The sequence below is a fragment of the Erigeron canadensis genome, chromosome 8 (assembly GCF_010389155.1).
Source record: "Erigeron canadensis isolate Cc75 chromosome 8, C_canadensis_v1, whole genome shotgun sequence".
Classification (NCBI taxonomy): Eukaryota; Viridiplantae; Streptophyta; class Magnoliopsida; order Asterales; family Asteraceae; genus Erigeron; species Erigeron canadensis.
The window spans coordinates 6,207,490-6,226,950 of NC_057768.1; the positions used below are offsets into that span (position 1 = coordinate 6,207,490).

General features: G+C 34.3%; 4 protein-coding genes across 6 annotated transcripts; 3 read left to right on the forward strand and 1 right to left on the reverse strand.

Moving 5' to 3' along the window:
- Nucleotides 1-276: 276 nt before the first annotated feature.
- On the forward strand, nt 277-5,226 carry LOC122578149 (mannose-6-phosphate isomerase 1-like). Its single transcript, XM_043750045.1, has 5 exons — nt 277-816; nt 2,810-2,977; nt 4,089-4,301; nt 4,410-4,676; nt 4,776-5,226. The coding sequence occupies exons 1-5, from the start codon at nt 463-465 to the stop codon at nt 5,088-5,090; spliced, it is 1,317 nt and encodes a 438-aa protein (XP_043605980.1). The 5' UTR covers nt 277-462; the 3' UTR covers nt 5,091-5,226.
- Nucleotides 5,227-7,743: 2,517 nt separating this feature from the next.
- Nucleotides 7,744-9,754, forward strand: LOC122578110 (40S ribosomal protein S7-like). Its single transcript, XM_043749992.1, has 6 exons — nt 7,744-7,819; nt 8,372-8,460; nt 8,544-8,617; nt 8,698-8,821; nt 9,160-9,342; nt 9,429-9,754. Exons 2-6 carry the CDS (start codon nt 8,386-8,388, stop codon nt 9,546-9,548), a joined length of 576 nt encoding a protein of 191 aa, XP_043605927.1. The 5' UTR covers nt 7,744-7,819; nt 8,372-8,385; the 3' UTR covers nt 9,549-9,754.
- Nucleotides 9,755-10,791: 1,037 nt separating this feature from the next.
- LOC122578795 lies at nt 10,792-13,897 on the forward strand. The gene is made up of 8 exons (XM_043750832.1): nt 10,792-11,148; nt 11,613-11,657; nt 11,754-11,883; nt 12,116-12,164; nt 12,240-12,288; nt 12,906-13,003; nt 13,104-13,242; nt 13,454-13,897. The coding sequence occupies exons 1-8, from the start codon at nt 10,831-10,833 to the stop codon at nt 13,598-13,600; spliced, it is 975 nt and encodes a 324-aa protein (XP_043606767.1). The 5' UTR covers nt 10,792-10,830; the 3' UTR covers nt 13,601-13,897.
- A 991-nt stretch (nt 13,898-14,888) lies between these two features.
- LOC122578641 (protein ABA DEFICIENT 4, chloroplastic) lies at nt 14,889-18,260 on the reverse strand. 3 transcript variants are annotated; one of them, XM_043750647.1, is made up of 6 exons: nt 18,194-18,260; nt 16,968-17,166; nt 16,760-16,860; nt 15,777-15,905; nt 15,586-15,674; nt 14,889-15,160 (listed from the first exon to the last, which is right to left on the reverse strand). In XM_043750647.1, exons 1-6 carry the CDS (start codon nt 18,200-18,202, stop codon nt 15,001-15,003), a joined length of 687 nt encoding a protein of 228 aa, XP_043606582.1. In that variant the 5' UTR covers nt 18,203-18,260; the 3' UTR covers nt 14,889-15,000. The 3 variants fall into 3 exon arrangements, with proteins under 3 accessions (XP_043606582.1, XP_043606580.1, XP_043606581.1); XM_043750645.1 differs by lacking the exon at nt 18,194-18,260 and adding an exon at nt 18,013-18,138; XM_043750646.1 differs by lacking the exon at nt 18,194-18,260 and adding an exon at nt 18,013-18,128 and having other exon boundaries at nt 14,889-15,141.
- Nucleotides 18,261-19,461: the final 1,201 nt, after the last annotated feature.

Sequence of the window (19,461 nt, forward strand, 5' to 3'; positions counted from 1 at the left end):
CCAATCATTTATAAATATATATCACTTTTCACTATCAAACCCAAATATCAAACACATCACTATCGATCTTTCAACGAGGCTATGGGGTGGTGACGGGGATTGGATAAAACATAAAAGATGTGTTTTGTAAATATCCCCATACTTGTAGATAGAGTTTTTTCCAATGCATATCTTAGTATTAAATTTGATACTCCCAATGCCAAAGAAAAAATACATATATTATATATACACACACGCTATAATGCTATATATATATTTTCACACGAAAACAATGACTTCAAACTGCAATAAAATGCCACCGTCATTCCTACCACTTTTCCCTCTCTCTACTTCTCTTTAAAAAGCGGTTACATTCCATAATTCCCATTTCCAATTTTATATCCTTTTTTTCATCCTCATTGCACATCATCATATATACATATAGATACATCTTTGAAAACTATAAGGGGTGTGATTATATACATGGAGGCTGTTGCAATTAACGGAATGAATGACAAGAAACAAGAAACAAAGATTGTGAAACTGAAATGTTCCGTACAGAATTACGACTGGGGTCGAATTGGGCACGATTCTCGTGTGGCGAGGCTGTTCGACAAAAACAGTTGTGGGGATGGTCAGATTGATGAAAAGAAACATTATGCAGAGTTTTGGATTGGAACTCATGTTTCCGGGCCTTCTTTTGTACAACAAAAAGGGCAAAATGGGAATTGTGATGAGAATAATGTAAGTCTGAAATCTTGGATAATGCAAAATCCTAAGGTTTTGGGGGATGTTGTTGTTGATAAGTGGGGACTTGATCTTCCTTTCTTGCTTAAGGTAATTATATTGTTACTTTATTAATTTTGTTATAGTTTTTTTTTATTATATGTATTTATTATATTTCCGTTTTTAAAAGGACTCTATCTTGAATTGTGATTTACCATTTTTTTTTATTTTTTATTTTTTTTTTGCAAAATTGTGAAATAACAATTAACACACCATTTATTCCAATTTACATGTTCAAGTTTATTGAAACAAAATAGCATAAGCTTAATATACCAATCACACATTTTTTTTAATTTTTTTTTGGGTAAAGTACAAATTACACATGTTTTTTAGTTTATGTATTTTATTTATTGTTTTACAAAATGTAAGTAAATAGTTTTAGAATTTTGTATATCTTAGAAATTAAGGTTGTGTACGTTTTTTTGTTTAATTATAATTTAGTGGCGGGTAAGGGGATGAAACGTTTCTTGTTATGATCTGTTAGAGAAGGAAAAACTTTTCTTGACCATTCAGATGGTTTTTCATATGGTTTAGAACCTTACACATCATGTAAAGATATCAAAATGACGAGCCACTATGTCACTTTGGTGGTTTTTTCATTTAGGATTAGAATGTTTGTTTAGGTAGTGTTTTTACTTATCATACAAAAAATTAGATTGAGTAAGGCTGAACTCAAAAAAATTGTATCTTAAAAACTCCACCCGAAACTAATTTTTTGTTGGATAAACCCAATTAATAGTGGTGTTATTAACCAAGGGATACCCTAATTAATATTCATGGATCCTCTACTGGTTATGGTATTTCTTGTTTTATTATTGGGAAAATTACTTGTGATTAGGCTACTAGGTTATTAGGATTGTGTGTTGTATTGAAAATTATGGATAACTGGCCCATCATCAACATAAATTGCAGAACAGTGGTTAACAGGCATTTTTTGAATTTTTGACCTCTGCTTAACTGTTTTTATGTTGCATGTCACGACTACTAGGCCGTCATCATCATTCATAATGTGGACTAGTTGGAAAAATGCACAAAAAAGTAACACATCTTTACAAAATTTTCATGGCAATCAGTTCTTATTTTGCTCAATATAAGATTTATAATGGTATTTTAATTTCAAAGGAAGGTAAACAAAAAATCTATATGGTTTTTTTTGGTAGGGTTATGCTTTGGGGTGCCATGGGCATGTTTTAGTGTGTATTTATATTTAATAATTTTTTGAAAAATGAAAAAAGAATGTCTTGAATACTGATTAGTTCTACTTTTTAATTTTGAAGTTTTTATTAGGAATTATATATGTAGTTAAGAATTAACATGTGACCCGAACGCATATTGACATAACCAAATTTAAGTATTTTCTATATACGTGGGCGTTGCTGAAAATGACTGTTTGTTATATGATATTTACTAGTTACTTTTGTCAAGGTTTGATTGAGTTTTCTTACTTTTTTGCCCATGTTTTTTTTTTAGAACAGCATTTGTCAACTTTTTTGCCCATGTTGCCCTTTTAGTTTCGTTTACTATGTGATTCTGTCTTTTTTTTCTTTATTATGCCTAATTACTCAAGGTTAAAGTTGGAAATTTTGATAAGTAATTGTAAGATGGGTAATGATGGACAAAGTGGTTTATCAAGGAATAGCCCTTCAAGATTTTAGTTAGGCTTATGATTTTGTTAATATGGTGGAGAAAGGTTTGACATTGGTCTGCGATAAGCTTTTGATGATTAGCTAAAGTATATGGGATTAAATGACTAACCGGTAAGCTTGAGGTGGATACACTGATACAGCTCATCTACAGCAAAGAAACGTGACGGATCCACCTGATTACGTTATTAGTTGAGACGTGAAGGATTGCATTTTCCATATTTGGTTGCCTTGTTTAATCTAGGCTTTTGGTGCCGTGTAATTCGGGATAGTCAAATTTAATGTCACACGCAATCTTAAGAGATCTGTTTAGTGAATATAGTATGAACTAATTTCACTAAGACAAATTTACTGCTTATATTGGTCATATCTTACCGCTAATTTAAGTGTTGGTGTATCAGGTTCTTTCAGTTGGACGATCATTATCTATACAAGCCCATCCGGATAAGGAACTGGCCGGTTTCCTTCATAAGCTGCAACCAAATGTGTATAAAGATGCAAACCACAAGCCTGAAATGGCGTTGGCCTTAACAGAGTTTGAGGCCTTATGCGGCTTTATTAGTGCTGAGGTAATTAAAATATGAGTATATGTTTAGTTAATTTTTTGCAGGCATTTATAAGTACAATAGATGTGTCTTCCAAATTTTGGCCAATTACCAAATTGTTGTGTATTCAAATAACTTGATCATACCTTTACTATTTAGTCATAACCCATGTGTCCTATATTCAGTGAGTACTTCCACTTAATGAGAGTCTAAGATGCCTTTGTAATTTTGATCTGTTATATCATTCTCAATAGTATGTAGCATGCTGGCTTTCCATATTTACTTGCTCAGAGTATCCTTTTATCTGAAGTTTTGGTCCATTTGTTGAATGGTGGGTCATATATGTCAATTTTTTAGGGCCAATTGCTGGTACCTTTTTTTATTTTTTGCATTATATACATGGGGTATGTCAATCAATGAGAATCCATGAGAAATTTGCCTCTTTTACTATCTAGGTAACATGTATATTCTTGCTTTTGAATTTATCTTTTTCTATTAAAACCAGTCTTCTGTATTAAGACTTTTTTGGCCCACTTTGTGTTCTCTAGCACGGTATGTGGTTTATACTGTTAAGGCTACTAGTGTTAAGTGGACATGTTGTTTCCAGATTAATTGTGCCTATTGGATGCAAATTTGACCCCTTTAGCTGTTAATGGGGAGATTTGGGTAATATCTACTACAAAATGGGTAAGAAAAAAGGGGTTAATCTTAATTGGTAAAAGGTCAACTGGTGAAAGTTGTCAAAATACCATTTCAATGCATACAACCTTTTAGATAGGTTATTTGAGTGGTATCTGGAAAATTAATGATTTTGGTCAGAGTAAATGCATTAACAATATATATAGTTAGTTTCCAGTGTTAGACATAAAAGTGTTTATGGGTCAACTTGGCCTGACCCAGCACGTTTTGACCCATACTAAAAACTACATATCTCAACCCAACCTACATTGACCTGTTAGCCGACCTAACCTAACCACCTATCTTGCCACTTCTAGTACTGGTGAATAACTATAAAATGACCCGTTTCAACCTGAAGAGTGAAATTTGATTTTTTGTAACTTGTTGCTTTTAATTGTTATTTTTTGTGTGTATGATATGATATAATGTACTCAGAGATGGTTTTGATTTATTTTAGGAGCTTGATGTAGTGCTTGAAAATGTTCCCGAGATCAAGGAAGTGGTTGGCAATGCATGCGCAGACCAAATCTCAGCTTTGGACAAGCACAATGGGGAGGCCAAAGAAGAGCGATTTCTTCGTGCAATATTCACTGAACTCATGTCAGCTAACCGAGAAGTGATTTCTGAAGCACTTTCCAAATTAATTAAGCGTTTAAATAGAGAAAAGGAGGTATGATATAGACAAAAGTACTGCTATTTCTATTTTGAAAGTAACTAGATATCAATACTATTTGTACTAGTATTGGGTAAAAAAACAACTTTTCATGTGTTTGATCAGACAAGGCAATTAACTAGCAAGGAAGAACTAGTGCTGAAACTTGAAAAGCAGTACCCCAATGATGTTGGGGTCTTTGCTGCCCTCCTTCTTAATCAAGTAAAACTCGAACCAGGTGATGGTTTATATATAGGAGCAAATGAACCTCATGCATATCTAAAGGGCGAGTGTATCGAGTGCATGGCAGCTTCAGATAATGTTGTGCGTGCCGGCCTTACTCCAAAATACATGGATGTCAAAATCCTTTGTTCCATGCTCACATATAAGCAGGTATACTTTAAGAACCCGGCGTCAAAGTTCTATATATTCAGCCCACTAGTCAAATTTTGTACTAATTTTTGGTAACCTATGTGTTTTATGTAATATCAGGGATTACCTGAAATTTTGAAAGGGGTTCCTATGAATCCATATGTAAGAAGATACACACCGCCTTTTGAGGAATTTGAAGTTGACCGTTGTATGCTGGACCAAGGTGGGTTGGTTGTACTTCCTGCACTTCCTGGTCCGTCGGTTTTTGTGGTTATATCAGGAGAAGGGTCAATGCACACAGAGTTGAGCGAGGATAGAGTGTCGGAAGGGGATGCTTTGTTTGCACCTGCTGGGACCGAGATACGTGTAAGTACAAACACAGAGTTGCATTTATACAGAGCCGGAGTGAACAACAAGGTCCTTATGAACCCATGAGAGGATGAATAGGTGTTTTTTTTTTAATATCTATGTATAGTTATGGTCATGTTTTGTATCAGTAATCTGCTGCGTATCTGATCCAATAATCATACACAACAATAAACTACATAATAATAGTTTTTTGCTTTCATTACTTTTATACAAGTAGTCTAAGAATTTACACATTGCTGTGAGGGAAAATGTCATATATTCCCTTCCTAAAGATAAAAATAACATGTTACTTATTTAAAGAACGTATTATCATTGTGAAATTTTTTTTTTGAACATTATTATCATTGTGAAATTACTTTCCATCAGTTGGAATGTCTGAAGAAATTCTGGGAAAAAATCATATTCATTGCATGTAATCTATGATACGAAGGTTAATGGAATGAAATTGTATTTGGATGAAGTTTTTGATAGTTTTTGTATGGCATATATTGTTTTTGTATATATATACTTGAAAAAAATATTAGCGAAACTAAATCATCATACAAAACTATATAGGAATTTTTGGAGAAGGAAAGATAAAAATAAAAGAACTCGATGAATGTAAAAATATTTTTTGATCAAATATAATTTTTAGTCAACCAACAAAGCTTTTTTTTAATTAATATGATGATTCTATAGTTCGTAAGCTAACACCAAATACAATACGGGATTAAAAAAGTGAAATGTAAACCATCTTATTCTATCTTGGGGAGTTATGTTGCTTAAAAAAGGTTTTTGGCCTGTAAATTAAGAGTTAGAATCAAATCCTTATGGGCAATATGCAACTTGTCAAATACCGGCAAGTTTTGTCAATTTTTTTTTAGCTAACTGAAATTTGAAGTATTTGTTTATTTTTTTACTTTAAAAAAACAAAAATGTCGCAAATACTAGTGTGTTGTGCTAAAAAGGGCCAAATACTAAGTAAGGTGGTCCCACACTTAGGTAAAATTCATTTTTATTGGCTTCATAGTGTTGATTTTAGGGTTTAATACATAAAAAATATTATATTTACACAAATTTCCTATTAAAAGTAATCTATTTTATTTTCGTCTATTTAAAAAACCTTCTTTCTAAAAATTTCCTAATAAAGAGTATCTCGTTAATTTTTGACAAACAACGTCCGTTAAGTGCCACATCACCGATGCCACGTTATCAGATTTGCTGACGGGGCAGTTGACTTTGACTAACTTATCCAAAACGAACATATATAAGTTAGTCAAAGTCAACTGCCACATCGGCAAATCTGATGACGTGGCATCGATGACGTGACACTTAACGGGCGTCGTCTGTCCAAAACTAACGAAATACCCTTTATTAAGAAAATTTTGAAAATAGGGTCCTTTAAATAGACGAAAACAAAATAGGTTACCTTTAATAGGAAATTTGTGTAAATAAGTTACCCTTTTATGTATTTTTTCCTTGATTTTACTTGGAAAAAAAATGTCATTTTTTTCTAGAAGTTGAGAGTTGGGATTATCTTCGACAAAAATGTCAAAGGGACAAACCGAAGAAGTGTGTCAATTACACCTTACCCCTTATCTCTCTCCAGTGATAAATAATTTTTGCTTGATTGAAGTTTTGCGATGTTATATGTTTTCTTTTACTTTTACAATCGTTATATTTGTGTTAATATAGTCTTTTTATCCAAGGGCCAAAGAAAAGTTCTCATATATGTCTTTTTTTTGTTTTAATTTTTCATTTACATGCTTTATTAGTCGTTATAGGTTGTGTTGATTTATAATTTATGAAGTAACGACGACAAGAAAAACAAGAAAAAATGTTCATGCTCTCGTTATTCTAAACGAGAGTTAGGTACATGCGCATTGCGGTGGTGATGGAGGTGATGACAGGGCGGTATGTGTAATGGCGGTGGAGGCGGTAGCGGTGATGAGGTGATCTACCTGACGGGATCCGGCTTTATCCGTATGAGCTCTGCCCTCGGATTTAAAAATTCGTCACAAGTATATCAAATGACCTCTCTAATGAAAGAACATGAATTTTAAAAACACCCATATAAATTTTATAATTTATCGATGTACGGTTTTTGAGATAAAAGATTTTGAATGAATTAGAGAAATAAAATGATTTATGGAGAACAAAAAATAATGAGTAGTTGAGATTTAAGGAGAGAGAAAGAGTATTATAATTATTTAGATAAATATATAAGAGATGTGAGGGACATTTTGGGAAGTAAATCTTAAAACTTAAAATGTGGTTTACATGTATTGTAGAACATGTGTACATTGTTGAAATTTGAAACTTAAAAGTTAAAATCCTATTTGCTTTATAATATAGTATAGATATAGATATATAGAAGGGAAAAAGATAATTTGAGACCAACTAAAAAAAGTCCAAAAAATGACCATTGATTTTCGTAACTTACACACCACCATCATCATCTTAGTGTTTTTACAAAAAAAAAGTCTTGTATATCGTAGTAGATGATGATGGTGTATAAAAATCAATGGTCCTAGTTGGTCTTAAAATAAGAGGTGGTCTCAAAATATCTCACCCCTAGATAGAAATATATATATATATATATATAAGTTAAGTTATTTTTTTATGGTTTGGGCTACTCAATCCAATAGTCAAATAGATACAGCTTGAAAAATAGTGTAAAGCCAGGCCCAGCCCAGCCCAAAGAAAACCTGATGAAGCATATATAAAGTGAGTTTAGGGTTTTCATTTGCTTTCTCAGCCGACTGTGTGTGTTTTTACTCATCAAAGCTGCCTGCTTTTCCTTTCATTCTATCTTGGTACACATATCTCCTCTTCCTCTCATTTTATAGATTTATATATATATATCATCCACTGGTACTTATATATATATATATGTCATCATTTGTTTATGTTGTATTTTTGATCTGTATGTATATAATTATATATGGTTGTTCTAGTATAAACCTTGTTGTTTGTTAACCTGCTTTATCATTTTCCATCATTTATTATCCTATTAATATATTCTGTTATGCCTTTAATTATTTAAATTTTTTTGTTATTATGAACCACAAAAATGCTTGTTAAATGGATTGTTTTTAGATAAGTCTGATATTAGTTATATTGTGCTATCAAATTATCATGCTAAAAATTGAAACTTGTCTGCATTTAAGACCAGTAGATTGCCTTTTTTTTTTTTGAAATTTTTTTGTGAATTTTGTGGTATGAAAGGATAAGGATAGTTTTAGCCCTTTTTATGTATAAGAATTTGCATAAAAAGTATATAGATTTTTTGTATTGTTTGTTGTGAGTTTACATAAATGCCATATTTTCTGTAATTGAAATGGGTTTTTATTGTCTTTGTTGATTAGTTTGAACCCTCAAAATGTATACTTCAAGGAAGAAGATTCAGAAGGACAAGGATGTCGAGCCCAGCGAGTTTGAGGAGTCCGTTGCACAGGTTATGTTTTACCTTTTTGTTTTTGTTTTGACACAACGTATGTTTTCGTGTTTTCTGACTTTGAAGTTTGTTTGTTTCGATAGGCATTGTTTGATTTGGAGGCTGCAAACCAAGATCTCAAGAGTGATTTGAAGGACCTTTACATCACTGGCGCTAAGTAAGGGTTCATTTTTGTTCATTTTGTTTTTTTTTGTCTGCGACATGAATTGATGGTGGTTTTTTATGCTTTTTTTGCAGTCAAATTGATGTCTCTGGAACTAGGAAGGCTGTGGTGATCAATGTTCCTTACAGACTGAGGAAAGCTTTCCGCAAGATCCATCTCAAGCTTGTTAGAGAGCTCGAGAAGAAGTTCAGTGGCAAGGTAACTTCTTTTTTCTTGAAATAAAGTACCAACTCGATACTTAGTTTTGGAACTGTTTATTGGATTACCACAATACGATTCTAATTGTAACAGTTAATTTTTGTGTAATGGAACTTAACACTTTATTACCAAAAAGAAATGAACATGAAATGTTTTTTTTGGTTAAACATGATTCGACTTTTTATTCCTTTTCATATGTTTCAGAAGCTCTGTGTTTTGAGAAATGTTGCTTGGCTTACCCATTTCACCCTGTTCTTGTAGCTTTCATTACTCTTGTGCATCCATTCATTACCATGTTGATAGTCTTGTTTGTAATTTTGGCTTTTGATTGTTTGCAGGAAGTTGTTTTGATTGCAACCAGAAGGATGTTGCCACCACCAAAGAAGGGTTCAGCAGTTCAACGACCCCGTAACCGTACCTTGACAGCTGTGCATGATGCTATGCTTGAGGATATTGTTCACCCTGCTGAGATTGTTGGAAAACGTGTCAGATTCAGAGTTGATGGCACCAAAATCATCAAGGTAGTTTTCTGTCGATGTTTCAAATGTGATACATTATGTAAAAGATACAATCTGTATTGACCTCATTTGCCTATCATTCGTTGCAGATCTATTTGGACCCTAAGGCAAGAAATGACACTGAGTACAAGCTGGAAACTTTTGCTGGGGTTTACAGGAAGCTTTGCGGGAAAGATGTTGTCTTTGAATATCCCATCACCGAGCCTTAGAGGAAACTCATGTTGAGAATCTTGGTTTAATTTTTGTTGTCTTTTCAAATGCAACTTTATGGTTAATCTGTTATTTGACGTCAAGATTTTCAGATCATCCTTATTTTGTCTAGGAAATATTTAAGATTGCCAGTTTCAAGTTTTCTTATCTATTTTGCCTTTAATGTTTGGGATATTTTGATATAGAACCTGCATTTTATTTTAAAGTCTGTTATGTTGTCTGTTTGTTTCTTTCAATTTGCACAATTATGTACATCTTTCCTCAAAACTATGGTTACATTACACCCCAAAAACATCATTTTAGATCCTTAACTTTATTTCACTGATTAGTGTAGATTATTGAAGGGAGTGGCATGTTGATGTATCTATGAAGCCATTCCATAATGCTGATCACTGTGCAAGTAGAATTGCCTTCCAGAGCATAGGTTCATATTAATATGGTCACTCACGTATTGGTAGTCACATTTTAGCTTGTTTAGTCATAAACCATATGCTTATTCCATTCTGCCATGAAAGCACTCAACTTGAGGAATGATCAAGGTATATATGACTACTTAAACAAAGCTGAAACTATGTTGCACAAGATAAACACTGAACATCAATACTTGATTGTCTGTTTCAAAATCTACATCACATGACACGATACATGATGTTGCATCAATGCATCTAGAAGCCGATACATGTTTCAGGAAGATCATGTTTAAGATGTGCAGCCACAAGAGTGTCACGGCATGACTGATGTTCTATCTTCTCGCTGCACCTTCAAAATATCATGTGCTATACATTCTGAGGAAAAACCAATTTCCAGTAGCAAACTAGCAATTTCTGATTGTTGTATATTCTGGTCTATTAATAACAATTTATACATTACCAATAAGGGTAACTCAATAAGCAATGTCGCCTAAAACAGTATGTTCTCAAATCTCGCCTTTTCATTCTAGACTCTAGAGTATTCCCAAGTCCCAACCCATGTGTGATATGATGCGTGAATGCGTCATACACTCTCATCCACACACTTATGCACACATTTTTGCCGGAACTCTTTTTGAAGTAAACGCTACACTCGGGTAGAGCTACGGGTGTTTATATTTCGTTTCCAATCTCAAGGGGATCACATACTTTGTTGTAGGGTGAATACGTAGGAATGAACTGCTAAAAGGTGCATATCTGAAAACAATAGATATTCAAAGGGTCCATTTAGAAAACACCAAATTTCATCACACTCGACTACTCAAATGATTAAAGAAAAAGCAGCCAAAAAGTTTCTCTTGAAACCAAAACAATGGCTGCAGTTCATGGCTATGTTCTTGCAAGCATCCCCTTTACCAAAATGCCCAAAGCCATTCTCAACAAGGACTACAAAATGAAGGTTCCATACACACTGAAACAAGGGCAATCTCGTAAATTTCACCAACTCCCTTCTGGGCTGAACATGGAAGTCATCTATCAAAAGGGTCTGAAAAACAAATACCCAAATGAGAAACCACCATTAGTGTTCATCCATGGAAGCTTTCATGCAGCTTGGTGCTGGGCGGAACATTGGTTGCCTTTCTTTTCTGAAAATGGGTTTGATTCGTATGCCCTCAGCCTATTGGGGCAGGTAAATATATCTATCTCTAATTATATGTATAGGCTTTATATTGATTGATACATGTATAACAACTATATTATACAATGGTTGCATATCTACTTTAGGACAATCACCTAGTCGAAAGCATGGGAACGAGTCGAAAACCTGAGACAAAACCCTGGTAGTTGATTAGTCAAAATATATGAGTGATAGTTTGAGTAGAATTTTGTGTGATTATGATCTATGCTAGTTTTTTTTTTTCAACCGGTAAATTTAGGCTCAGCGACATTGCCTATTCATATAACCAACTCATGTTACCGAAAAACCCCCAAGCTCTAGCCCCATGAAATTTTTGCTCACACCAGGGTTTGAATGTAAGACCTCAAAGTCTCAAGTTCTCTCAAGTACCAATTCATCTGTTGATGGTTTATAATTTATGCAAGTGAGTTGTGACCCAATTACCATATCAAATCATAGTTTGGAATAATGGGCAGGGTGAAAGTGATGCACCGGATGGTCAAGTAGCAGGTTCTCTTCAGGTACTTTTGTGAATTGTTGTCTGTTTTTGGATAGGCTTACCTGTTACAATGAGTTTTGTAATTCATCTGTTGATAATCTACTTAATGAAACAATAGACACACGCAGCCGATATTGCCCATTTCATCCAGAAACAAACCACATTGTCCCCGGTGTTGATTGGACATTCGTTTGGAGGGCTTATCGTTCAGTACTACATTGAAAATTTTGGAAAAGATTCCAAAGGAAGTAAGTCATTCTAAGGTTTTGTCGATTTTGAAGCATCTTGATAACGAATTTAATCCCAAAATTCTGTGTTTAGCCTTTATGCAAGACTATTATTCATTTAGCAATTTAGGTGAACCCAGACTGGTTTAAGATAAAAATTAGCTTCTTTATCGGATTTTAACTCAAAATGTTATGCCACACTTTTTATGGTGAGAATTAGATATAAACTTGTGTTAGACATGATCGCTTGCAGATGTTGCTGGATCTGTACTTATTTGCTCTGTGCCCCCTACTGGGAATAGGTTGCATTCATGCCTTAAACTTTAGTTTTCATGTTAACATATGAGACGGCTAACAAGTTCTGTTTTGGTGGTCAGTGGCTTAGTATGGCGATATATTTTCACAAAACCTGTTGCTGCCTTTAAGGTACATTATATTTATATCCCATTTCTAATATTCGTAACTCAGAAAACTTATAGGTGGAAATGTCGACCAATGTCTCTATGAGGGGATCAATTTGGGTTATGTTTTTTTTTTTTTCTAAAATGGGTCAAATAGGTTAAGCTAACAGATATACCTAAAAAAATAACGAATCAAATGGGTTAAATTAGTTGAAAGTCATCGGAAGTGTATTGAAAAGCATTGAACCCTCTAAATTACTTTACTAGTGAACTTTGTATTGCTGTTGTAATAATGAAGCCTTTCTAATGATGCATGACACGTTAGTGTTTGTCGGATGGTCAACTTGAGCGTTTCGACCTGCACTAAAACTTATCTGTTCTGACCCTGACTCAACCCACCCATTTTGCCACCTCTATGAAAACATATATACGGTCAAACTTTACGGGGTATGGATTTCAATGCCCTGGTAGGCTGGTAGCCAGCAGAGATTTTTCAATGTCTTCTGGAGAATCTCAGTAGCCACAAAGAAAAAGGTCTTTGCATTCTTCTTCCATTATTGGAACCTTAACCTCTGGATTTGGGTTGCAGTTTTTCAAGACTAGATTTTATCATAACCAAAACTTTATAACAAACCTTTTCAGGTCACTATGAGCTTAGCAGCTAAAGCTTTTCAAACATCATTACCCCTTTGCAAGGAAACATTTTTCTCCCAGGAAATGGATGACCATCTTGTCCAACGGTGTGTATATAGTTTACTTTGCGGTGTATTATAATTAACTTCATTGTATCATTCCATTCGAAAATAGTTGAGTATAATGCTAGAAAGTTGTTACCTTCAGTTATCAAGAATTGATGACAGAAAGTTCAAGAATGCCGTTGTTTGATCTAAAAAAGCTCAATGCTTCACTTCCGGTTGCATCAATGTCAAACCGTTCAACCACAGTTCTGGTTATGGGTGCAGAAAATGACTTTGTTGTGGTAAACGTTGCATATTATTAATTTAAATATTAAGGTTTCTGTCATTCTATTACACTTCAGGGTAAAACCATAATGTGTTTTCGCAATAAAATCATGTAGACTATTGAATAATATATTTTTTTTTTGTAGTTTTTACTCTTTTTAAACTAATTGAGCTGTGTGTGTGTGTGTTTGTGTGTTACATTATGTATGACTGCTTGATTCTTTACAGGATACAAAGGGGCTTGAGGAAACCGCGAGTTTCTATGGTGTGCAACCAGTATGTGTTGAAGGGGTTGCTCATGACATGATGCTCGATTGTTCGTGGGAAAAAGGTGCAGAAGTGATCTTGTCATGGATTAAAGGTTTAGAAGGATAAGGTGTTGGAAAATGATAAGAACTGCTCAGCAGAAGCATTAACTCAACTGTGTGATCAACCCTTTCAGAAGTCCTAACTTTGTATGATCAAAGCGGTGATGAATAATAGGTAAATGGTAGTTTATAATCTTCGTGTAAAGATTGGTTTCGGTAGCAAGTGTTATTCATTGAGGTATGCAAACTCGCGCTCAGTGTTGAGGCCATTGGATTTTTATCTTCTCTTTTTTGTTTCTTCTGGATGTTGAGACTATTCTTTAGGAATCTTTTTTCTATAAGATCCAGGGCATTCTTTTAGTAATCGACTATGGTGAAGCATCACATGGTTTTTAGCATGTTAGTGTTACTCAATAAAGGATGTTGTTCAGTTAAACCTCGGATCCAAATCTGGGATTCAGTTTGTATTTTCCTAACCCGATCTTGATTAATCTTGATTTGTAGTTAAACCAACTTTCAGTTAGCTACTAACTCTGTATAATATGAACAAATCCCATCCAATTGATGTTATGTAGGAGTAAAAAAACTCGGTATAAAGCTTTCGTATCTAAACACTAGAAAAATGAATTTGAACGGCAGCTGTACATAGATTGGAAATTTTACTGTCTACTTTATACGTGGTTCGGTTTGGCTAGCTGGTCTTCTGAAGGTACAGCATTACGCATTTACGCCTCTTGCTCAAGGTATTGGATTAATTTCGAAAGAAAATGTTATGTGCACTTCCTAGTGGCCTATCAATCCAAGCTATATCAGGTAGATGAAGTTTAAACTGGTGGATTAGTTTTCTATGGCAATGTGGAACATGCTTGTAGTAAGATGAGCTATATGTCCATCTACTTATTGTCTTATGCCATGTAAAAGTAGAACACCCACTTCGTACCACTTAAGCTTATGCTATATGGTTGTAGGACTATTTAGGGTTCAACCAGTGCGGTATTTTCTGTGTGGGCTTCTCAAGTACCTTCGGTTTCGGTGTAGTATTAATATTTTTTAAATAATTGATTTATCAACGTAAAAGGAACTACTTAGGACGCAAGAGTTGCAGAAATAATCATGATAAGACGTGCAAGCTGTCCATTGACACACATAGACCAAGCCAATGACCGTAATTAGAAGACTTGAAGTAATCAGTGAACATGTTCCATGTCAAAAATTTTACCACGTTTACTCGAAAGTGACCATACTAAATCTGTTTTATGAAAGTTACACCCATTCTTTTTAAAATTTGTAGCAACTATGTTCTACTGATTTGTTTTTTGTCCATGTTTATACAAACTCACATGCCCTGTAAAGTATAATGCAAAAAACCCATAATCATTAAAAAAAAAGAACCCATAGAGTTTAAGTTTAGTCTACACATCAACACTTGGCTAAATTTAAAGCGTAATAAATGAACATCAGTGAATCTCAGTTTTTGATTTTCTGGATGCGCTGGTGAAGGCCTTCGTAATGGCATGAATGAGTATTCCGATTGGGCAGAATAACAGGCAAAGAGATACCGAATGGCGGATCTCTATCTCGTTCTCCAACCCGTCTTGATACACACTTCTGTTTTATGTAATCCAAACTATGATAGGTTAGAATAAGGTTTGACTGCCATGGTCAGCATAGTGAAGACAGTTTTGACCAGTTTACTTGATGGGTTTTCTGTTGTGTTTATCTCAAACGGGTCAGACAGGTTGAAAGTAAACCAAAAGTGTATTTTTAGATGATACCAATATACAACCCCATGAATCCTTATCTCTCTATCATATATTCATATAGATTACTATTGTAATGATATATTTTTATAATCATATTGAACATATTAACTGATTGTCAAACATCTTAAGAAATGTACCAAATAATCTTTGTGGGGGTCAACCCGAACTGACCTGTCCAAAAAAACCAACCTGTTTCGACTGAACCCATTATCCAACCCACCCAACCTGTCCTTTCTTGTCACCTCTAGTCACCCACATACACATACGGAGAGGAAACAAGCTGAGCTACCTTGCAGCATAGAGATCAACGGCTAACAAATGGATCCAAGCAGAAGCTAATGTCATCTCATTAGAAAACATCTTAGCCACTCCAGGAAGCTGTGAATAGGCCATGGATAAAGTTAAAGATTGTCTGGGAATGAAGATTCAGTATACAACAAACAATCTATATAGGCTTTAATGTTTAAGTTAAAAACATACCTCTGGCAGCCAGTATTTGCTTGCAAACATATATCTGATAGTATCGGGTGTCCATGATAGATATAGAAGGTACGAGTATAGAACCCCAAGCACAACAAATGGTATGCTACTTCTCATACACTTTTTAGTCTGCATCACAGAGAAACAAACGAAGAGGATCCTTTATCACTTAATATTCGTGTTAACAGGGTGTTTCGCAATGGCCAGCTACGGTTGCACAAACATCGAGCCACAATCACTAAGTTCACTACATTTGACAGTCATCCCTATGCTAGTTTCTGGCATAACATGTACATTGATTAAAGTCATATACAAGTAGCTAGGGGGGTAACTACAAACCAGAGCTGGCAACTTCTACCCATTACAAACAGATGGGTCGATAGGGGCTATCTTTTATCTGTAAAGGACTAAGGGGTCAAATTCGTGAAGCCAAAATATTTAACTTGGAAGGGAATAGGTCATGTCAAAAGTCAATAATGATACGTCAAAAGTTTAGGTTATGATATAGTTTTTGTCATATATTAGCACACTGATTAGTTATAAGATAAACAAAGTCAATAATGTAAAACATACGCTTGGCTGAAACATATCTTGCATTACAAATTACCCACGTTTACACAAACGCGTCATCAACTGTTCAGCAGACTCTCCAGATCTGCCATTTTGCCACTCCTGCTACATAACGCTCTCATCATGAAATCTTTACCAAAGCGGGTAGTCTAGTTCTGACATTTATTGCATATAGTATTGAGAGAATTTCAAACCGCCTGTTCAGCTTGATTTGTGGTTATAGGTGTCGGATATTACTACAATAAAACTAATTCATAATATATCTATAGTATAGTTCCAACACTCGAACAAATTAGTTCCATTTGGTTCAAAGAGGCTGGAACCGATAATAACTGGTGATTTCATTCGTGGATTCAGTCAACACAAAACCAGACTGGACCACTTGTAGGTAGTATGATATCGTAAACTCTTACCAATTCAGCCTTTGGAGCTGCAACCATGAGGGTATAAAATGGAAGAACAGCAGCAGTTCCTAACGTGAAAGCATCCCCAGCTAAATGCGGACTAGTAAACCCTACACAAACAATTAGTCATGTTGAATAGAACATATATCCAACAAATTTTAAGGGAATTAAAACTATAAAAGGTTATAGATAACAAATCAAATGGTAAAACAATTACATGAAGCTTGTAATGGTAAATTTTTTCGATGCAGACTCAAGCTTCTAGGATTCCGTAAGACAATGGCTCGTGATCCTCCGGCAAAACTCCATTCACTTCTTAGCTTGCATCCAATATGCATGCCATAAAATTCAGTATTCACAGTTTTTAGAGCATATGTGGACTTTGAGTGTTGAGCAGCCGTTGTGAGAAGGTTAATCTATAACAAAGAAAAGCCTGCAAATTAGGCATGACAGCATTTACATGAAAAAGAAAGTTACAGTGAACTTTACAAGATGTATAGGCATCCTTTCTAGACAGTAAACAACTAACAAACATACTTGCAAAACAATAAACCATCACTTAAAATACTCTTTGGTATTTCGCTACTTTTTAACAACAGACAGTAGTGTTTCTTTAGCATATTCGGATTATTCGCTTACCAGTCTATTGTTTAAGCACTTTTGCAACTGTCCTTTTTGAAACATGGCATCTAATTATGATGGTATGAAAACTAATTGTCTAACCTACTCGATCCCAGGATCATGAATCTTGAACCATACAAAAATCTTACTCTTTCTGCTTTGCTTTTTTTGCAAAAATTGCAACATCTAATACCAGAGCTAAACACTGCTCAGTAAGTTTGTAAAACTCATGATATCTAATTGGTAAATTATGCAGAACTGACCAAATATGATTTTGTTTTTTATACATATCTAAAAAATGAAACACACCCAGAATGTAGAATGGAGATTTAACCATTTATATGTTAATTAAAGGTAAAGTTATTGAACATGTGTAACCCAATAACACACACACAAACAAATTTGGATGAAATACAGTATAATGGGATGAAAAAAATAGCCTAATTCATATCCAAGAATGCAAAATGATTCATACCCAGATCAAAAAATGGGCAAATAAACAAAGGGTCTGAATAGATAAAGTCCACTAGAACATATGCAAACACATAGACACTAACAAAGAGTCACACACACAAACATAGATACAAAAATAGTAAAACAGCCACAATAAGAAGTCCATAGAGAAGAGATTGAGCAATTACCTTGAGTGCCAATTGATAGTGGCAAAGGCAAGAAGAGAAAGCCATAGCAAAGGTGAGAGAGGAAAAATGTTAGTCTTCATGTGGAAAATGTAGTATTATATATATTATGAGATATGATTAAAGAAGAAACAAAGAAAAACGGAAGTGGAAGTAGTAGTGTGTAAGATAAAAAGAGAAGTACAATCATCATGGATAGAGGAGAGATGAATATTTAGCCTTCTTCCAAGGTCAGTTTTGGAATATTCTGTCTACCTCAAACACTTTTTAAACTGATACATACTCGTATATGTTAGGGTGAGGGGCTTGGACCGTATGGTTTGACCGTCTCGAAAATCGGTAAGTGGCAGCGGTACCAATCAGCACGCAGCTTGGGGCACCAAAATCGGTACGATGACGCTGATGCAAGTGAACTTTGGGTGCCTCGTCCACCCTCTTTCATCACTCTCTAGTCTAACCTCTTTAGTATCTCTTTCTTTTTCTATGTACAGTGGCAAAGCTACATGGAGGTCAAAAGTAGTCGTGATTACTTAACCATGTCTATAAAACTCATGTATTTATCATATTATTTTATGTATTGGTTTTGTTTAAAATTAATTTACCACTCAATAAAACATACAATTAAAATTTCATATGCGTAACTTAGCTTTAAGCTAATGTTCTTGATATCTTGTATTTATATCTTCTTGATAACTTGTAAAATATTTTGACATCTGATAAATACAAAGTCCTAGCTTTACCACTCCCGTGAATATACTGACGCCGACCAACCTTTTCAATTTGGCTTGGATTTGTGTGGAGTTATTTCTCCCTCGGTTGCATGTTTTCCAAATCTTGACATGACATTTTTTATCCTTGACTCCATTTTGCTTTCTTCACTGTCTTATTTTAACACACACAAATACATCCTTTCCAAAAAAATTGACGAGGAAAATGAGTTGTCGGTTATGTGGTTCACCAAAACTGATGTGGCAAGCGACAAGGTTGTGCCAATATTGTCACTTTTGTAACGCAACCAACAAGCAAAATTGGCGAGACTGTAGGTACAAATTTTGTATCGCTTGTCTATATTACATTATAAAGTATTTTTTAGAGGTGTCTTAATAGTTAAAACTTTTTAAGTATAACATTTGCATTTAATAATTTTATCAGAGCTAATGGGACAGTTAGTGAAAACAAAATAAAATTCACATAGATTTCAGATGTTTAGCATAATACCTTTATTTGTTACACGACTATCACGGACGTTGGAGTTTCTACCTTCAACTATTTAGTCGTGTATCCTTACAAAATTTTATTTAGATATATACGGTTACGGTTATGGTACATTATACGGAGATATTTTGTAAACCAATCGACATTAGTGTTACCTTAATTGTTTCAAAATAAAACCTATGCCCTATTATAGTATTATTTCCGTTATTTTTTAATTTTTTAAGATGCGGATCGAAT